The 21623-nt window shown below is 30.4% G+C and overlaps 4 protein-coding genes across 4 annotated transcripts; all 4 read right to left on the minus strand.

Moving 5' to 3' along the window:
- Nucleotides 1–1140: 1140 nt before the first annotated feature.
- LOC145759055 (nuclear receptor ROR-beta-like) lies at nucleotides 1141–12242 on the minus strand. Its single transcript, XM_082572786.1, has 12 exons — nucleotides 12205–12242; nucleotides 11646–11723; nucleotides 7407–7492; nucleotides 6178–6319; nucleotides 5107–5260; nucleotides 4593–4882; nucleotides 4373–4491; nucleotides 4126–4258; nucleotides 3812–3919; nucleotides 3585–3695; nucleotides 3361–3476; nucleotides 1141–3151 (listed from the first exon to the last, which is right to left on the minus strand). Exons 2-12 carry the CDS (start codon nucleotides 11683–11685, stop codon nucleotides 2411–2413), a joined length of 2040 nt encoding a protein of 679 aa, XP_082428912.1. The 5' UTR covers nucleotides 11686–11723; nucleotides 12205–12242; the 3' UTR covers nucleotides 1141–2410.
- Nucleotides 12243–12383: 141 nt separating this feature from the next.
- LOC145759912 (membrane protein BRI3-like) lies at nucleotides 12384–14316 on the minus strand. The gene is made up of 5 exons (XM_082573767.1): nucleotides 14132–14316; nucleotides 14024–14047; nucleotides 13741–13862; nucleotides 13491–13588; nucleotides 12384–12849 (listed from the first exon to the last, which is right to left on the minus strand). Exons 1-5 carry the CDS (start codon nucleotides 14190–14192, stop codon nucleotides 12717–12719), a joined length of 438 nt encoding a protein of 145 aa, XP_082429893.1. The 5' UTR covers nucleotides 14193–14316; the 3' UTR covers nucleotides 12384–12716.
- Nucleotides 14317–18036: 3720 nt separating this feature from the next.
- Nucleotides 18037–19499, minus strand: LOC145759620 (uncharacterized). The gene is made up of 4 exons (XM_082573466.1): nucleotides 19460–19499; nucleotides 18421–18506; nucleotides 18255–18340; nucleotides 18037–18169 (listed from the first exon to the last, which is right to left on the minus strand). Exons 1-4 carry the CDS (start codon nucleotides 19497–19499, stop codon nucleotides 18037–18039), a joined length of 345 nt encoding a protein of 114 aa, XP_082429592.1.
- A 400-nt stretch (nucleotides 19500–19899) lies between these two features.
- LOC145759467 (uncharacterized) lies at nucleotides 19900–21576 on the minus strand. The gene is made up of 4 exons (XM_082573303.1): nucleotides 21216–21576; nucleotides 21049–21129; nucleotides 20739–20868; nucleotides 19900–20476 (listed from the first exon to the last, which is right to left on the minus strand). Exons 1-4 carry the CDS (start codon nucleotides 21268–21270, stop codon nucleotides 20344–20346), a joined length of 399 nt encoding a protein of 132 aa, XP_082429429.1. The 5' UTR covers nucleotides 21271–21576; the 3' UTR covers nucleotides 19900–20343.
- Nucleotides 21577–21623: the final 47 nt, after the last annotated feature.

Genomic DNA, 21623 nt, shown 5'->3' on the forward strand with positions numbered 1-21623 from the left:
ATATTTATTAAAATTTTTTTACCTTTAAGAATACTTGTCATTATCCTTATTTTCGCTGGGAATCGAACCTACGACTCATCGAGGACACGTCTGTCGACTTACCGCTTGAGCTACGATGGTTGAACCTCAAGACCTAAATTTTTAAACGTACATTTGTTGTAAGGTTAACATGCATATCAAATTTTTAAAAATTGTGTTTTTACCAGACTTGTTAATACTTACCAAGCGTGGATTCGAACCCGAGCAATCTGCCCAGCAGTCAAGAGCCTTAACCGTTCAGCTAACGAGAACGATGCGAAGTTACGCTTTTCTGAAAATATATGCAATTAGTGTGATACGTTCAACAAAAAAATAACGACAGTACTAAATGAAGAGCTAAGAGAAAAGTTAGAAATTTCTCGCGAATCCTAATACTTATCTTACCAAATACGACCCTTTATTAAAAAGTGTATTTGCAGTACCTCGAACCTTTGGCATTCCAGACGGGAGACATACCACCGAGCCACGTAGCTGCGTTGTTCTTCGCTGCAAAAAATGTATACATATATACCAAATGACGGGACTTTAAAAAAAATTGATTTACAGTATGTAATGGCGTGTATTATATTATACTACAGTACAAGAAGCGCATGCGATAAACCTTTCTCTCTTTCGCTTTGCGTACTTTTAAAATTACATTATTAATTACATTTAATTAACACAAGTTTAGTTTTTTAAATTTACATGTACTTTAACTTATTGTGGAAAAAACAAATTTTTTTTATTAGATATTGCAATATAATTAAAATAATGTAACATAAATACAGTTAATAAAATGATTAACAATTAATTCTTAAATATGGAAAACATATATAATAGTTTATATCGATTTTAGAATAACCTTTTCGAATTAATATTTAAAATTGTGTGTTTAAATTACTGCCATTCAACCCAAAAAAATGTTGTTTTTATTCATATCCATCAACATTGCTTAACTTCTTGCACGCAAAATTACAAAAAATAATTTATGTTTAAGTTAGATTGCCTTAATAATTTTATAGACTTTAACAACTCAAAATACGCAATTCAAAAGCATGTATAAGATATTTTTATTGAAATTACCATACATGTCAATTTTATATTATATAAAAAAGGTGCAGCAAAAGATATTTAAAAAAATCGAGGTGTTGCAGTATTGTCTTGAATGACAACCAGAGGTAATAAAAACGCGTCAGCATTTCATATTTTCAACACTGATAATAGCCATATAAGATGCAAGAACTATTCAATAAATTTAGACTTAGGTTCGTATGATATTAGGCGAACAAATGTGGATAATATTATGGCTAATTGCAAATACGTATAAAAAGTAAAACACCTTACAAATAATAGTATATACATTTAAGCGGTTACGCGCTTGCTGTCATACCAAACCATATGACATGTTTTGTTTTTAAAAATGGTGTTTTTGTGAATTAACATTTGCTTAATAAAATTACAAAGTGGGCACAATAAATTCACCAAATTATACAAACAGTTTTTGGTTGTTTTAAAAGGAAAAAATGCTTAAAAAAATGGGAGAAAATGGTTTTGTACAAAAGAACAAAAAAAGCGGATTTCACAGTGAGAACGCTTAACCAAAAGCAACTATACAATATTCAGCATTACTATTACAAAAAGTTTGTTTTAAGCATCATTTGATGTAGCATAATTATGGTTTAAGATTTTGAGTTGTTATGACAAAAAATTATTTTAGAAAAATTTGCAATATTCGTCTCAAAATGTCTCAAGATATATTAATTATGTTTATTAATTATCGTTGCTACGCATTGGTCAATAAGAAGTAGATATCAAACACACCTATGCCTTATCACAAAATATTGTGCACAAAAAATACAGATATTTTGTAAATTATAAAAAAAAATATCAGCAAATTGAGATACTCATTCAAATAACTTTGCAGGTTTTTGGTAATCGTTTTACTATGAAAAAGAAAAAAAACACCTTTTTAAAAATTGCTTTACTGCATACACACAATATTTAATAAAAATATGGTGTTCAATTAGCACCCAAGGCCAATTTGTATGTACAGGTTATACGGGCAAGAATTTCAATAAATGTTCTAAAAATGGTAACGGATATAATGCGCAGAATACTAGTGCATGAAAAAAAAAGTAATTCCAATTAAAAAACGTAGAAAAAACGCGATTGCCAGCTGCAATTAAAAATTTTTACTGGTCAAAGGCTAATATGTCCATAGCCTTTTATAGAAAATTTCAATATATGGCGACAAAAGCTGCAAAAATGCATTTCACGAACTAAACAGTATTGTGGTCGGATGACAGAATAAATAACTTGTAAATACACGGTGCAGAATAGAACCCACGAGAGGTTGGTTCGAACTATGTAAACTTTTAAAGAAAATTTATCTTTATATTGATAGGTGTGATAATGGCTCAGCTCCGTTATGATGGTGATGATGATGTACACCAGGTTGTTGGCCTCGTGATAACATCGCCATTTGAACAGTGTAGGAACTTGGCACAGCAGTTGACGAATTCATTCCCGTCTGTTCGTGCATTGCTTCCTCAAGTAGCCTCTCTGCTTCCGCCAAGTGGCTAGACTCGATGGGATCGTCCAGCCGCGGGTGGGCGTCCTCGGGAATCGACTTGGTTTCGGACAACATTGGAGATATACCCTCACAACTTAGATTTCCGTTTGGAACCGTGCCACTACTACTTACACTTGAGGTAGAAGAACTTCGGCTTGCTCCAGAGTTGAACATATCATTACCAGTGGTTCCATTTAGCATCACAATCCCGCTGTCAATCGTAGATGAGCCGGTGCTCAAGTTGGAACCAGGATCTAAGCTAAGAACCAAAGACTTGGAGTCCACCATATGAGGTACCGGGTAAAATCCACCCTGCAGTGCTGGGTTGTGTATTACATTTCTGTTGTCAAGGATGTGCTGATCTTTTCGTAAATACTGGTTTACATCAGGAAGAGCATTTTCTTCTAAGGGATCAACTTGGGGCGGATGTGGTTCGTCTCCAAAGAAGAGCTCAGTGTAAAGAGGAGGAAGAGCGATGGACGGGAGACGGGAGGAATATTGTGAGATGTATTTTGAATGAAGAGAACTCAACGATCGGAGACTCAGCAAATGCATCAAAAGCTGAAATAAAATCAAAAAATTTAAAAATTTCGTATCACCTTTTTTAATTATTTTAATTTTGCAAGTGGTTTACTAAAACCTCGCATACATCTGCAGCGGAAAATATTTATGTGTTGCAACACACCCTTTTGTATATTTTAACTTTGCCATTTTCTCAAAATTATGCCAAATCTTTATTTTTAGTTATACAAACACCAGGTTTAAATTACCTTAGCTATTATGTCAGGGTCCTCGGCGTGAGTTTCTTGTAATCTATCTTGTAAAACACTGAGAATTACAGATTGAAGTTTATTCAAACGAGATGGCTGACGTAGTCCGCTCCGATCTAGAAATAAAAACAAGAGTTGTGAAATTTGATTTGTTAAAAATAACTGAGCTAATAAAAAAAGCCAAAAACTTGACTTAAAAATTTGATATTTTGATAATAACAAACCTCCAGTTATAAGCACTGCACAGGTAAACAGGGCTATCTCGTCTTCAGTAAGTTTTAGGGTTTCAATGTTTTGAGCCAATGTAAATACACCGCTGATCAAGTCGTCACAACCTTAAACAACATAGAATATAAGACATTGTTTGTTGTAATAGAGTTATAAAAATTCATATAAATATATAGATTGCTTTATTTTAAAGTAATTATAAATTTGTTGATGTATGACTTACCGAGCTTTTTGAACGTTTCAAAGTTAACGAATTGGTTATCGAATAAAACTGATTGTGCTTCTGAATTGAATGCTCTGGCCATTCTAACCATCACGATTTCAAGGCAACCTAAACAAATACTTTATTAAATTTTTGTGATAAAAAATATCCGAATTGATGTGGGTTAGACATGATGTGAGAACAACTTCTAACGTAATTAGTTAGAACATCTATCAGTGCATGATAACACTTACATAATGCTTTAACATATGCGTTATATGCGTTATAACATAAAGCTTACTACAAAAACATGACAAATCTAAACCAATGCTTACCAGATTTAAGTAAAACAATTTGATCCTGTTGTTCCAATGTCATAAATGCGTGCACGTGTTTCGCAAATTCAACAACATGCTGAATAGCGACGGTCAGTTTCTCAGCACAAAGACTGTACATACCATCTTGTGTCTATAAAAACATACAACAGTAAGGCTAAAGAAAATTTGTGTTGTAATGTATAATATTCTTAACAGACACATAATAATAATTTTTATTAACAATTGAAATATATTTCTTTCTTACCAAGTTTTGATATTGCTGAGGATCTTGTGCGTTGTTCTTGTTGGAGAATTGCTTGATTTCTTCCAAAGAAAATTGACTAGTTTTGTAATAAGCCTCGCAAATATTCGATACAAGGTCATCTGCGAAATAAATATATTAATTTTTTTTTAATATATTTATTTATGTTATGTACAAAACTATTTTACTATAAAACATATACAATGCATCTAACTTTACTTACCTAAAGTAGGGTATGGAAAATCACTCCCAAGACTCATAATAAGTTGATTATTTCTCTCGTTGTGGTAACTTTTAACTTGAGTTGGTTTTAGATTAGTTAATTGGGAACATCTAGTCGATGAACCAGGGGGTGTAGATACTCGTTGCTGATTGGTTAGATTTTCTACAGTGTTTGAGTTGTCGCTGATTGGCGGAGGAGGAGATGGATAGCCAGGTGGCGTATCCTCATTGGTTGAATCAGAAGGTGCATAATATTGGGGTAGGGGAGAAGTGTTCATGTCTAATTGTGGGCTAAAAAATGTGTTTGTGAAAATAATTTTTTTTTTAAATATGATGTAATAACCCGAAACTACTATAGAGAAAATATTAAACCAGACTTTTATATAAAGAAATAGCCATTATGTGATTAATTTTGCAATCAAGTAATTTACAAACAAGATATCTAACAAGACTTTTACACAGATAAAAAATGACAATATGCTAATCATGTAACATAAAAAAGCTTTACTGTATACCTATTTCTTGCAGATGTGACAGCAGGTAAAGTTGGAACAGTGGAATAAGATTCAGTTTCAGTTTGATTGCTATTTGATCGAATCTGCTGCTGTTTTAAAACTTCCAAATACAATCGATCTCTCTGCTTTTTGGACATTCTACCAAATTTTACAGCTAAAAAATAAAAGAAAAGTTTTTGTGAAAAAGTATTCAAAAAATAAATTTAATTTTGGTAAAACTTTTAAACATATTTTAAATTGTCTGAAGTGATAAGTTTAACAAAGGTGAGCAAATATTCAAGAAGTTGGTGTTATATTTAACAAGTCTCCAAAGCTTGTAAGCACAGGGCATAATCCACATATTTACAAGCCAATACAACCTGAGACCAATTAATTAGACTTGATGTGAGATAATCTTGTTCTTAAACAAGAGCTGTACACCGCAGAGCACAACTGCAAGTTTTACAGCTTGTACAGAGACTTGATTACATGTCCAACCACGATGCCGAGATTACCAGTGAACAAATGTAAACAACATGGCGTCGGGGGATTTATTTATTACACAACAACCTTTGAGCGAGTTTGCGGCCGGAGTTAATGCGAGAAGCAAACACGATATAGGGATTAAGCAACGGGCAAGGTAATTCCAACTCAACGAAGGTAAGGTTACCAAAGAGTCAAGTAGCTGTTTTTTTTTGAACAGTAAACATGAGGAGAAATTGTTTTCCAAACACACAGGTATAAACCGCATTAGATTGGCGCGATGACCTATTTTTTGTTATTTGAAAGCACGGAGGGCTATAAAGAACAAACAAGCCGAATGTAATCCGTAACGCAATGATTATTGGACGGTGATTTAACTATCTTGTTTGTACTTCAAACACAGGGCCTTGCAATCTTTATCTAATAGGCTGGGACTGGGTAATACATATACAAAGGCTGTAAGGATTTGGATTACATTTATCATAACATAAACAAACAACAAGCCCTGTTATATTTAAGTGAATTCAATTTGTTTACTCAGAAAATTGAAATGCAATTGAAATTGTAAAAATTTTTAAAGTTGATTTTTTTTAAATATTGAACACTTACCATCTTTTGACATTCCTGCTCTCAAACATTTTTGCAGGCGACAATGTTGACAACGATTCCTATTGGTTCGATCTATGACGCAGTTGCCATGACGAGGACATGAATAAGCGTAGTTGTTTTGCTGGCTTCGACGAAAAAATCCCTGAAAAAAATAATTTAAAAAAATAAATAAAAAAACTTAAAATATATTTATACTTTAAAATCTTGTTGTTTCACTTTTTAAATAAAAAACCCTTAAAATAATACACAAAAAATGCTTAAATGCAGCATGTTATAATGTATATATGAAACAAATCTAAAAAGACAACGATTTGCATTTGTTTTGTTGGATTAAAAGTTACGCAAAGTAGTATTTACATCGCGTATGTTTAACATGAGAATATTCAACGAAATTTGACCTAAATTTTTACGGAAATGACGTGTCATGGGAACAGTCAAGTTCCGGTGAGCCTATGACGTAGGTAGGTGTGATTCCCTTGACCACGTGACTCGGTTATTTACAGAATAATACACAGGATGTAAATATACGAGTTTGTGTATTTAAGTGATTATGTTTCAAACAAAAGAATCCCTAGATTAAAACACCTGATTTAGCTATCTATATCATGTTGGTATTAAATGGTAGCGGAAGCTGTTTATTATTATCATCTAAATTTCAGGATTTTAATTAAGTATCACAGAAGGTATCAATATCTGATATTTCCTTCTATCCCCCGTATCCACTCTGCTGGATAGGTATCCGCGCAATTTCAACCCCTTATGTTAAAACTCCACCAAACAATGACATCACGCGTCGCGCGCATCCATCCCGAAAGCGATCTGGTGACGTAGGGCGCTACACAATGGCGCGTGAGGTTGGTGACAGAAGTTGTAAGGTTCGAGGAACAGGGAACGTGAAAATGAAGAAAAGTGGGGCAGTAGGTCGACAATAGTCGGATCCAGTGTCATTTTAAAGTGTTTGTTTAAAGTTTGATTTTAACAGTGTATATTGGAGATATTGGATGTGTGTTTGTATACAAATAAATGAACGTTATCAATAATGATAAAAACCTTGTCCAAAAACTTGATTCAATTTTTTAGCAGTCCTTGCCCAATTTACTATATTCTCAACTACTAATTACTAAAGTTAGTCAGTGATTGTTATATGATGTTTAGCACAAGTGTTAACTTATGAACTGTACCTTGTTAAACTTAAATAACTAAAAAATTGGTTATATTTCAAAACATACCTTGCATCCCTCGCAAGTGATAACTCCGTAATGAATTCCAGACGATTTGTCCCCGCATACTTTGCATGGTATTATCTCGATCTGAGCTGTAACAAAAAACAAAATTAATAAATTAAATAAAAAAGTTGTTTTCAAAAATTTTTGGTAAAATTCGATTTTTGAATTAGGCTTTGCCAAAACGATTTTTTCAAAATTGTTGTGTTAGAAGCATGTTGTAATATATTATTTCAACAAATCTAATTTATTAACGGTTTATAGTTTATTTGATAGCGTAACAAATTCATTTCGCATTTTTACATTTGTAGTGATGCTCATTAGGCTAATTAATGAAGCGAATCTGCGAAAAGGAAGCGACAAAATTAGTAATTTAATTCTACGAGTAACCAACCAGACAAAAAAGCGCCTTGAATTTCAATTCTAATTTAAACATTAATTGAAGATTTGGTAAACCAGACCAGCAGTCTGTGGTTAAGTTATGTAACTGCAAAACACAAGTAAAAGCAATATTAAAAACTGGAGTAATTGATGGTGATAAAATATAATAAACCAATTCTCCCAAGCCTCAAAAGTAAATATCCAAATATCCTATCATTATAAAACACTTTTGGTCGGAATTAGGGAGTGCTTTTTGTTGATTGTTGAGATTCGAAATAACTGCTCATGATTTGATATCACGAAAAATCCGCGACAACAGTAAGCAGAAGAACAAGACAAGAGCGGGCTTTTAAAAAACGACTAGTAAGTAGTCTTACAAGCCCCTTATAATTTAAAACTACCAAGTCTAAACACTTTAAAACAATTGTAGGTAATGCACAAAAATATGACTAAAAATATCCCTAAAAATTCAAGTTAAAAAATTCTAGCGAAATTCCTTAAATTTTTGAACGTCCAGACGCCTATGACGTGTTGGGTTGTGTTTCAATGGAGAGCGTTAACTGTCTCGACACCGATTGACCCGCGCAATGTCCATACCTACGTCACGTTAGTTAAACTCAGCTGACCCCAATTCGACTATCACGGCATGTAAGCGGTCAGACATGAGAGCAGAAAAGAGAAATATTTGAGAGAAAGGGGGCCCATTAAAGTTTTACAACTACCAGAAAATTCTCAAAATTTTCAGCAAAAATCACAAATTTTTACGTTAAATCAACGGGCTATGTGTTAATGACATTTAGAGCCCAACACATGTTTTATAATTTTATATTTTAAATGTTTTATCTTACCCCTTGCTGGTATATTTCTATAAGCATCGCGCCAACGAAGCTCTTCAAAAGTAGGGGCGCGATTTTGCGAATTATTCTCACCCCACCCCCCATCGGGGTTTGACCCTTGATTTCCCGTTGGGTGATGAGGGTACCCGTGATATGGAAGGGCATTGCCCCCGTAGGCTCGTCCATTTAGAGCTGTAAGTTGTGGATTAGTGCTCTCGTGTTCACCTAGCGGTACGAACGAACCGCCGTGTTGGGAATAGTGATGACCGTACGCGATTTGGTGCTGTGCTAATTGCTCGGCATGTTGTTGTTGCTGGTGGAAATAATGTTGATTGTGCAAGTCCATGGCAGCCTGGTGCTGGTGCACATCAAGCGGTGCCATTATAGGGCTGAGTGCACCGTTTTCGGCACCGTACTCGCCACAATGTAACATTTCTCGTGTGGCAAGCCTTTCCGAAAACTCGACGTTGTTCATCTTCATTTATAAAGATAAGAGTTGAAACTTAAGAACGGCGAAGTTTTGATAATATGACGTCGATGAGTTAATAAGATGAAGAAAATGTAGCAGAAAAATTTGCATAGTTTTATGAAAATAATAATTTTAAAATCTGTAACCGAGTAAAAATAAAACCATTTTTATATACATATTAATTGGCGCTATAAAATCAACTAAAAAATAAACATTTTTTGTTCTAACTTTTCTTGCTTCTTTGCACAATCTATTTTTTATCAACCTTTCTACTTTCCAAACCACACAATTTATATTTCCTGCAGTTAATAAACCTTGAAAATTTCCTATTTCGATTTTTAATAAAACAACAAATTCTATCTAACAACTTTCGTGTAAAGCTACCCTTTTGTTCTGACGACTCTTAACAAAGCAGTTTGCCGAAATGAGGTGTTATTTTGCAGCTCAATCTTTAATTTTAATTGGCTACGTCCGCTGTAGGGATTAGGTCGCAGGTAAATAAACTTGAACTGCGATATTTGCTATATTCTGTCTAATTTACTCGCCCGACATATTACCAAAATGCAATTACTTTTTAAACAAAAAACCCAAACTTTCTATTTTTTTTATAAGAAAAATACCGACTCCCTTTTAAATTAAACTAATTGCATCATTTAGATAAAAGTTCGAAATCAAAACAAGTTAAAAATGATCTTACTGTAAGTTCGTCTGACAATGCTTATGAATTCTTGCCATATGAATTGGTGAGATTTCGTTTTTCAAAACCAAAAAACGGAAGTTACTATTATATCATACATAAAATACATCACAATATTTTGCGGAATATCTACCTGTATGTATACTAACAACTACATTAAATGCTAAGATATAAATATTTAAACTAATAAATTCATGAAGACTTTTTCTGAATAAAAACAATTTGACTTAACTGAACTGTAAGTCTTCTGATCCATTCTAAATTGCAAATAAGTTTAATAACTTACGTTTATATCTTTATATAAAACTTTGTTGTGCCTAGTATATTATTCAAAAAATACACAACATTATGTTTTGAAATACTAAACTTCGTTTTTAAAGTCGCTAGCTATGATTTATATTTTCCGTGCGCACTTATCTATGTATCATAATACTTTAAACTGGGACAAAACGTTAATATTCTACATACTACTCTTTATGAATATTCTGATGCATCCGGCACGTTGCAAAGATGACTTGTTAGACTCGAAGTCCAAAGACGTAACTACTTAACTAGGTCTTACTCCTCGATCTAAACACGACGGAAAGAAAGTGGCACAGCTGCCGAGAAGAAATCTTTAAAGATTGGCAAACGATTGTGGTTTGTTGATTTTCGTCGATCCCTTTTTTCTCTGCTTGGACAGTGGCTACCCACGTGGGAACGAAACGTGATCACGTGCGCTAACAAACCCTTGTTGTGACGTCATAAATGTCCAGCGTCGAAGCAGACACCTTTCGATCATACCTTCGTCGCTCGCCGGTCGTTATACCAATAAAAAAGCCCCTCTCCCGCCGCGCACGAAGGTAAGAAATGCTCACCAGCAAAGGTAGCAGTAGTAGATGTGCGAACATTTGTTATCAACAGCATTGTAGCATGCAGAGTTAGTTATACACAGGAAAGATAGGCAACCAACTGGGAACTCTGGGAATTCAGATTCGAGTTTATACGCGAACAAAGGACGAAAGAAAGTTGCGAACTTTTACTTTTGAAAGGAAAGTAAAATTTACTCAGGTAAGGTAATGATATTCAAAATTTAAGTAGCCAATTTTTGAATATGCATTTTACCCAACTAAAAAGAAAAGGTAACGCTAATTTTAAGTAACAGTTTTTGTTAAGGCATATTGCTTAATAACATTTAAAAAATTGTGAATTGAATAACCATTAAACAATTCTGAATTCCGTTTTGGCGTTTATATATAAATTAAATTTCTTAATTTTAAAATACCTTTTAAAAAAATTTAAATCAATTAAATTACTTTTAAAAAAGAACATTTACCTTTAAACTATATAAAAATGCACAAACATATTTAGTTTTTAATAACTGATTGACTGCAAACAGCTTAATTGTGTCTGGTCACTGACTTATAGATTAATTCATTTAAGAAAATAAATAATTTTTACCAAGACTAAACAGAATATTTAATGTATAGCCTAATCATTTTGCCTATTTTCTAAAATAGCTTATTATAGGTTTTGTAATTATTGGTTTTCTTATGTATTTATATACTTAAGCTACCTTTTCTTCTTTATATTGTAAATAACTGTTGGTGATATTTAAACTAAAATAAAAACAACAATATTTTTAAATTCTTTTGCAAAATTCTTTTTAATCAAGAAATTTAAGTTCTACATTTTGATAAAACTTAGTACTAAAGTCTGCATACTATTACAAATTAAAATGAAGCTGTTTTAACTAAGCAAAAGTTTGCTGTTACTACAATTCTTTACTATCTGATTGTTGTCTAGGCATAAAAGAATAACTGCGAAACAATCTTGTTAAATATTGCGTATAAAGTAAATTTCAATACCAATAAAATTCTTACCTTTCGCAGTCTTTAGTGCCTTATTTTTTGTTTTCTTCATCTTTCTTTTTTCACCGACTGCCAGAAATATCTGTCTGTCTGTTAAAAAATAAAATATTTTAAACTTATATTGTCTGATTGTATTATATAATATAATATTACATTACCTAACCAAAAAAAAAATTCAATTTTACAAAAAAATATTATGTAGAAACATATTAATGACCAAAATAAAAATTTTGTGTTGCATTAAAGTAAATTAAAATTTGTATACACAAACATAAAAATTATATAAGAATTATCTAGTTGCTAGGCAATAGGAAATTGGGTTTAAAACAGAGTTTGATATAGTTTTATAAATTTTGACATTTTACATATCTGTTTAAGCAAAATTTTAAGGTTTAAGTGGAATTACATTAAACGGAAAATTTAACACAGGTTTATAAACTGTAAACTTACATTGCATTTTAACATTGACCGAAAAATAAAACCACGTGTAAAAATTAAACAAAAAATTATATTTATGACAATATTGTGTGAATATATAGTTGTGTTAATAATATGTGAACAAAAAACTTACTTGTTCAGATAAGAACGAAATGCAGCATTCCTTCTGCAGAGAACAGCAACCAAACGGAATTTGCCTACGGTGCAGTCCCGGGTCATAGGTCACCTAGCTTTGTTATATGATTTCTATGTAGTTTATCCTCGCTTTTTATAATATTTTTATGCTTTGTGATATTAGCAAAACAATATTTATTAAGTAATTTATTATTATAAACAATAAAAATCGTAAATTAAAAAATAATTTCTACTGTTAAGTACTAAGTTTCACGCTAATAAAGCATTTTTAAAAAGAAAATTAATTTCATGAATATTACTAAAGAACTAATTGACAGGCACAAAAAGAACCTAAACATAATCATCATTAAAATAAAGAATTAACTGATTTACAATTTACAAGTTTACACAATTAAAAATTACAGAACAAAATTAATAATAATTTTTTTTAATAATAATTTTCCAGAATTGAGAAAAAATGAAGTATATAATTAACTTTTAAGCAATTAAAACTTTTTTATGTCTTGTAAATTAATATACAGCATTGCAATGAGCACAGGTTCTTTGTTTTCCACAGATCAAGCAATATATGATTCCAAATGGGAAGAAGCAAATAGCGCAACAAATCCCACAACAACTGTAACTATCCTTCAAATTACCGTGGCTTAAAGTAGAAAAAACCAATTTAATATTGTTGTAAAGCAGAGTTATAAATTCTAAAGTAGCGTTTGGCAATTAAGTAAAAACATTCCTCTTGTTCAGCGGAACGAGGCCGCTTGTTCAGCGGAACGATCCGGTAACACTTAAGTTAATGTTTATGGTTTTGGTAAATACAAATGAAGCGCATCGTCGGTTTTTATTGCGCAAATACGAAAATTTGAACAAAGAAAATTAAATTAACTTTTTAAAAAAACTGTTTTACATAAATCGTAATTTTAGTCTTTAGTTAATGTTCTAAAATTTATTGTATATTCTTTTAACCAATTGAAATTCTATGAGTTAAAACTTTCGTTGTTTAAAAAATTGCGAAAACTAAAAGAAATGTTTTAAAAAATTAAAAACAATTTTGTAAAATTAATTTCTTTTTTTTAACTTTTTTTTGTATAAAAATATGTACTATATGATACTTAAATATTTTATTTTATGTTACTTTCGAAAATTTATATTTTTTCCCTAACATTATTGTTTATTAATCGCCATAATTGAAGCATACAATTACTTTTACGCTAGTTGCATTCATTTTTACAGTTTTAAAACCTTTGAATGAACGTAAACTTCAAATAAGCTTAATATGAATTTTTATACCTGCATCTGGGACAGTTTCCCGGACCTTTTCCACCCACATTTACTTGAATGTTATTTTGTGGGGCTGGCGCTGCTGTATTCTGGTTTACAACGTTGATCTAAACATATTAAAATTGACATATAAGAAAATGAAAAAATTGTCTTTAAATTTTAACAGAATGCCTAGACAAAGTAATAAAATATATAAGTCGAGTTTTGACATTTAATGAATTAAGTTTGTCATTTATCTGAAACAATTTTAGTTATTAACCATTTGTGGTTGTTGTTGAACTGGAGGTGGATTGTTAATGTAGGTGTTTCCTACTACATTATTATTTGCTGGGGCTGATGGCCCAGGCACCATATATGGGGCTGCTTGTGGAGGTGGCATCCCTAAAATGTATTAAATAACTTTTAGGGTTTTATTAAAATCAAAAAAATTAAAAATTTAATAAAAAACATTACTTAGAATAGTTAATTATAACCAACAAAAATAAATATTTATATTAAAAATTTTAACTTCAAACCAATCACTATCTGTTTCGCAACATTACCTCCAGCATAACTCTGCTGATATTCTGTAAAAAAACAAGAATTTGAAAACAAAAATATTTGTCAAGCAGCAAAAAATAATTAAAAGAAATAAAAATTTAAAAAATTACGTTGATTTTGCGACTGCTGATAATTAGGTAACGGCTGTTGTATATCCATATTATTTTTCATTACCTGTAACTCAACTATAAGAAATATAAACTTAACGATTTTTAGAAAACTGCAGTCTGTTAAAAATAAAACGCTAACTTGCTTCTCAAGTTAACTTAAAGTAAAATTTTTGACTAGATTTGATAATAACTCTCCGGAATTTACCGCACCCATATTAAGGATAGAAGCTCTGGAACGCCAACATGCGGTTAGATATTTTGGGATTGCAATGCAAAAAATTAAAAAAATATATTTGTTTTATTTACTTTATTTGCGCTTAGAAAATTTGTGATACCAAAATATAATTAGAAAAATTATTAACTAAGGAATAAAAAATGTATTTCTGTTTTGTTTCCAAATGAAAAATTATTATCACTAGTTAACTACTCATCGAAAAACATTTCTATTTCATGAATAAACAAAAAACGTCAACAAATTTTTCCTTTGTTTTACTAGAGAAAATTAATTATTAACTGCATTGGCAGACCCGTACTACAGACTATTGTAAAATGAAAAATTATAATATTCCATTTTACCTACAAATAAATATCCTTATTTCTATTTAAGGTAACAATACTTTATGTTTTTATAAGTAAAATACAAAAAGCAAATCAATATATCGAAGGAATACATACAAATTAATAATTAGACTTTGTTTATAAAAAGAATCACATTTAAACAAATATAATTCGATACACGTGAGCCCAACGTTTAATATAATTAATTAAATACACAGGAAAAGAATAGAACATATACGTTTCCAGGCAAATTAAATTAAAGTATCTCTATTAAAAAGTGAAATATAAAAAAATGAATCTAAATTACATAAGAATCAAACACATGTTAACTTTATTTTAAATGTTGTGAAATCATTCTAGAAAGTCGCACGACAATTTGTGCATCTTTTGTCCTTCATTAAGAGGCAGCAGATTAAACCAATTGGAAAACAAAATATACCCAAGCAAATACCACAACACGTAAACTCCTCTACCAGAATTCCTGACCTGTAATGCAAAACCAATTCAAAACAACTCATTTTCTTGTAAAAAAATAATCTTACCTGCAGTTTGGGCAGTTCGCAGTCAGAATAATAGCTGCGGGTTGAGCTTGTACAACATTAACGTTGCTATGAACGTACTGGTTGGCTAAAAATACAATATAAGAATCAATAATGTTGAAATTCTACTAAAAATTAAAGTAAAAATTATATTTTAAAAATTATAAATACTTACTTTGAGGTAACGGTTGTTGGTAAGGGGCAGCCTGCGGTGGGTAAGGTGTATTTCCTGTTGCTGGGTAGGGAGGGTTTGCTGTAGGGGGATAAGGGGGGTTTCCCGCAGCAGGATACTGTAGATCTAATAAAAATTCAAACGAGTTAAATATAAATACTTGATATTAACTGATAGATTTATTTTACCTGTTGGCCCTCCTTCTGCGGAATATGGTGGAGGTTTTTCATCCATATTAAGTTTAGAAATTTAAAATACTAAACAAGAAACGTTTAAATCTAATTCTTAAACCTACGTAAACAAAATTTTATCTGAATACAGAATCTAAACTGACAATAATTAAAAAATAACAGTTTTTAATTTACTAACGAACTTATACAGAATTTTTGACCTTTAGCTTATAAAGCGCTTATTAAATGTACGCCGTTTCCTGGGCGAATTTTCTAATAGCAATCACTAAATCAAACATCATATGTAAAGCATGTGACTATATTATGTTTGTCCATTTCTCTAACGTGAGTTGAATGACGTATAAGCTAATAAAGAGAGTCACCCACGTACACAAACGTTGAGTGTGTAAAGAGCACAAAATAGATTTCGAAGAAAATTCGTTTTTCGATTACGGACTTATTTTATTGAAACAATTGAAAATGTTATTTCCAATATTGATTTTATATACTGCAGGGGTTAACGACAAGGTAATAATCAATCTATAAAATGTAGTTCGAATTCCTAAAATAAATAGCTTATTTACTTTAAAAGGAGCTGCAGTTTTTTGTTGGTGTACTTGTTGGTGTACGTATTTACTTTAAAAGATGTAAATTTTTGTGTTGCAAAAATTTAAGTTTTTTAGAGTTAACAATAATTTATAAAAAAATTTGTTAACGGAAAGTAACATTCTATTTATTACAATCTTCATTATAAGGTGAAGCTAAAAAAGTGCTTGTTTTTTTTGTAAACAAGGTAAAGTATCCGCCTGTTTTGTTGCAGCAATAACTTACAGTAATAGTTGTATAAATTTGTATAAAAGTACATTTTTTGTTTCCCTCTGTCAATATCATACACGTTACTATTAATCAGTTTTACAATATATTCGCAATCAAGTTGAAAACTCTTATTTAAATCGAATTTACAAAAATAATTTTATAACTAAAACATAATTAAAATAATAGTTTGATGCAACTTTAATACAAAATTAAATAAAAATTTGTAAATGCAATTTAAATAAAATTAATTTTTTTTAAATCTAATTTTTTCAGAGAAAACTTAGAATCTCTATACTTTTTACTTATATAAAACATCGCAAAAATCGCTTTTTTTTCATGTTTCACAAAACAAACAATAAAGAAACCCAAATGGAAAAGGACAAAGTAAAAGGCAGCATATTCCCTGACAAGAAACATGGGGCCTCAACTTAACACTACAAAAAAATAAAATGACAATTTAAGTACAAAAATATAAATATATTTTTTTTTAAATCTTTTTTTAAGTTTAAAACCGAAAGTGTATTTTTTTACCCGCAGCACTGACAGTATTTACTACTATTTTCTTTCTTATCATTCGAAGCAGAAGCTGAATTTTGGTTTACAATATGCACCTATTAATTTAAAACTGATGTTAAAAACCAACCAAACATTTTTTTAGTTTTAACGAAAAACTGCAAAGTTAGTGGAATAGTTTAAAAAACATCTAACATTTCTTGTCGAAAAATGATTTTTTTATTTATGTGACTTAAATTTTTTATAACAACATACCACAGGTGCTTGTGGTTGTGTAGGAGCCTAAATAAAGATGTAGGACACACCTTGGCCATTTTGGTTTGCTTGATACACAAAATACAGTTTACTAAAAATTGATAAAATCACAAAAAATTAGAAAAAATTATTATATCTATATTTGGGTTAAGGTTGTTGGTTGGGGATATCTTGTGGTTGGTGAAGATTATTTTCTAGATTTCCTGTTTTCAAGTACAGTAAAATTTATAAATATTCAAATAAATCGTGTAACAAAAAATTATTATTGAATAAATGTTTTACCCGTTGGTCCTCCTGCCGAGTTGTATGGCAGTGGTACCTCATCCATTTTAATAGGTTAAAGTACTTAAAGTAATCCTTATAAAGCTAATTCTTTAAACTACTTTTTAAACTACAGATTTTAATTTTACTAAAGAAGTTAAAAGGTTAATGGTCAATATATACAAATTAACAAAAATGGTTAGTGCGTTCTAATTCCAAACAACTTCTATTTTGACATTGGCGACGTCAAACAACATACTTAAATCGTTATAACGTTTGTACAAGTTGGAAAATGGCACATGGACTAAGCTAAAACAAATTTAGAAGAGTTTTTTTAATAGTGTTTTATAGGCTTGTGATATTGAAACAATGAACAATGATAATTTACATACTGATTTTATTGACTACAGTAACGAGCTTAGATCTCGATAATTACAAATTTATGAGAGATTAGTTAACGATTAGTTCAAGTAAACAACGGTGAATACATTTACCGCTTTAATGCAGGTTAGCATACGTAATAAAAAAAAAAAAAATTAAGACAAATATTTATATAAGTTCATAATCAATTAAGGCAAAGTTCAATTTCGAATCTGCAAAATATTTTTTCAAATTTTTATTCTAATATAAAGCATTGCAGTGACCGCACTTCCTGCGTTTTGCACAAAATAAACAATAAAGAATTCCACACGGGAAACAGCAAACAGCACAACAGATTCCACCGCAAGTGTAAGTATCACTCAAGTCACCATGACTAAAAACAAAATAAATAGAAATTAAAAAAGGTGATACATTTTTTTAATGAATGTTGTAATATAAATTTAATAAGCATTTTATACCCGCATCTTGGACAATTTCCTGAGCCTCCATATACTACTTTTTGTCCAGTAGTACCTGAATTTGCATTCTGGTTAATAACGTTGATCTGAGTAAAATAAAAAATATTAAATCAGTTTTCAATACAATTTATTATGAAACTTTAATTAAACAGAAAGTTTAAGTTACAACGGGTTGCTGTTGAACTGGAGGTGGTGCGTTATTGATGTAAACGTTCCCCCCCTGCCCTTGCGTCCCAGCACTTTGAAAATGTCCTTGATAAAAAAAATAAAAAAAATGTTATTTAATTGCTTTATTTTAAACAAAATTTGTAAATAAACCAATTTAAACTAATCTTTATTACAGCTAGAAAGCACATTTTCAAATAAATATTAACAAAAAATCTGCGTTGGTTTGATATAACATAAAATAATAAAAACCAATAATGTTAACGTACAATAAAATCCAAAAATCAAGTATGGGTATTGGCTAGCAAAACCACTTAACATAAGAGGCATTTATTACTAATTAACAAAACGTCGCTTTGGATAAAACTTTATTTTTTTAACATTTACATGGAGGTTTTTAATAAGTATAAGTATTACTTAGGCATATCTCTTTTTGATAACAGAGCCAGAATTAATTATTAACTGCGCAAACCAATTTGTCAAATTTAAAAACATGTTACGAACTGCTTTGCGAAATTTTTGATAAAGCAATCGCCATTCTATTTAATTTAACAATACATAAATTATTTTTTTATTTTTTAACGAAGATTTCAGAAACAAGTTAATCTTTCCAAAAATAATAATCAAAGAGTCGTTGATCCATAAAATAATAAAAAAATAATAAAATAAACTAAAAAAATTTGCATATAACATTATTAACTGCTTTCATACTAACAAAATACAATTAAATACAAAAAGTATTATGTACAGATTTCAAATCCCTTACCTAAAACAGTTTACTAGATAAAAAAAAGGAAAATTTGAAAGGCATAATTAATTAAAAATGTTAAACCGAAAAACATAATCTTTAAAAAGTGATATAAAGAAACTTTTAAAATATTACTAAATCATAAAAAAAAATATTTTAAAGTCCTACCCTGGGCTTGGGGAATTTCATGTGGTTGGTAGGGTCCGGGAATCGGTTCTACAAAACGAAAAGAATTGTTTTAAATAGTTGAATATAAATGGAATTCGTCTTTATACAATTGAATATTTTTTACCTGTTGGCCCTGCTGAGTATTTTGGTGGATTCTCGTCCATTTTTACTTAAAGATTTGACAACTAGTTTTTCTGAAAAAATTCTAAAAACGCCAATTAAAGAAAATTATCAAAGAAAAAAAAATACATGCAACAATAAAAAACCTAAACTAACGAAGTATACAAAAACTACTGTTTTAAGAATAAAAGTTCACAATAGGTAATGCAAAAATACTAAGCTATCCACGAAACCCTAAACATCTAACTAATGAAGCTCGCAATAACTCTTTGGCGAAATTTATGAACCTTCCCGCATTTCGAGCGTGTCAGTACAAAATCTCTATTTATTAGCATTCCCTTAAATCAAAAATCCCAACGGTTGCGTTGGTGACTTTCGCCAATATCCGATTGTTGACAGAGCACAAAGCAAATTAGTTAAGGGTTATGTATTGTACATAACATGGTCTTGTAGGTATTTTATTGAAACAAAAGATTATTAAAAAAGAGAGAAAATTGCACTGGAATACTGGGTTGTAATATACAGTATTAAAATAGCTTACAGCAGACAGATGAAACTTTTTATCTACTTAACATGACAACATGAAATTTTTAATACTCCGAATTGCACCCAATTCAGAACTTAGTTAAATACACCAAGCAACGTGAAAATAAGTGAAACAAAATGTAAGAAAAAAAAGAAACGTGTACTGATTTTTTGTACACATAAAAATATGAAAGCAAATTTCGTTATTTTAATTGTAATAAAAAACTCAAAAAAACATTTATTTAATCGTAAAATAACATAAACACTCAATTTTAAGCGCCACTTGCTATATTATAATCCATAAATAAACATAGCAGAAAATAATTAAAAAATGAAAAAAGAAAAAAAAGAGAAAAATTGTTTTCAGCCAAAAATTGCTCCACAATTAGGACAGCGTCTCTGCTTCATTGCTAAGCAACAGAGAAGGCCAATAGGAAAGAAAACAATTGCACAACACACTCCAAGACATGTGAAATCATCTTCAAGGACTCCAACCCTTTTACATACAAAAAATGTTAAAATAAATTAAAATATATAATATTGACTAGACTGTTGTTTAAAGCTATTTATCATCTAATGTAATGAATCACTAAAATGCTAACGCAACTAGGCTAACAGGATGTTGTTAACAGCGAATAACATATGATAAAATTTTCTTTTGTGCAATAAAAACAACAAAATTTTGAACTTAAAGCTTAGGGCAAAGCTTTAAAAAAAATTTACATTGAAAAAATATTTGATGACATTTTTAAACATACCTGCATGCAGGACAACCACCCACCACCACTACTGGTACACTTTGTATAATGGTTGTTTGCTGGTAACCAGTGCCATAGTTTGGTGGATGGTGATGGTGATGATGGTTTATTGGTTGTTTATTTGGATTACCTAAAAATAAACCAGATTTGAGTGGGAAGAATTTTCACTCTTTTTGATCCATAAATATAAAATTTCAATAATGACATTATACATAAATTAAACCAATACGACAAAAATAACTATCCTACACACATAAGCTTTTAAACAATTATATATATACTAAAATAAGTAAATATTACAAAAATTTACCTTGGTAATTTGGGTAACCAGGTGGTGGTTGTTGGGTGTAAGGTTGTTGTTGTTGTTGTTGTTGTTGTGGGGGTTGTGGACCTAACAAAAACATATTTTTAAATGTAATAAAACCATAAAAATATATAAACACCTAATATAATGTTAAAAATAGTTAATTTACTTACCCTGGCCTTCATAATATCCTTGTATTGGTTGATAAGGAGGTGGCTTTCCAGCCATACTTTTGTCAGTGTTTTCAAATAAACAAAAAATAAAATTCAACAATCAGTCTTTGTTTACTAGTGTCAAGTCCAATAACAGTCTGAATATCTAATAACAAAAAAGGACTGTCAGACTGTTATACTAACTCGGTACTCAAGAATACTAATATTTTTTAGAGTTAAATTTATGATACGAAGTTGAAATTTTAAAAGTAGCAAATTGTTATCGTCGTTTCGTATACATTTTATAACATTTAGACGGCTTATATACCGCCACTAAACAAGATTTATAATACTAAATAATAAATAAATCGTAATTTCATACATAACATACTTATTTGTAACCTTACTAAGCTACTTAATTACAATTAA

Source organism: Corella eumyota, chromosome 7, assembly GCF_963082875.1.
Source record: "Corella eumyota chromosome 7, kaCorEumy4.1, whole genome shotgun sequence".
Classification (NCBI taxonomy): Eukaryota; Metazoa; Chordata; class Ascidiacea; order Phlebobranchia; family Corellidae; genus Corella; species Corella eumyota.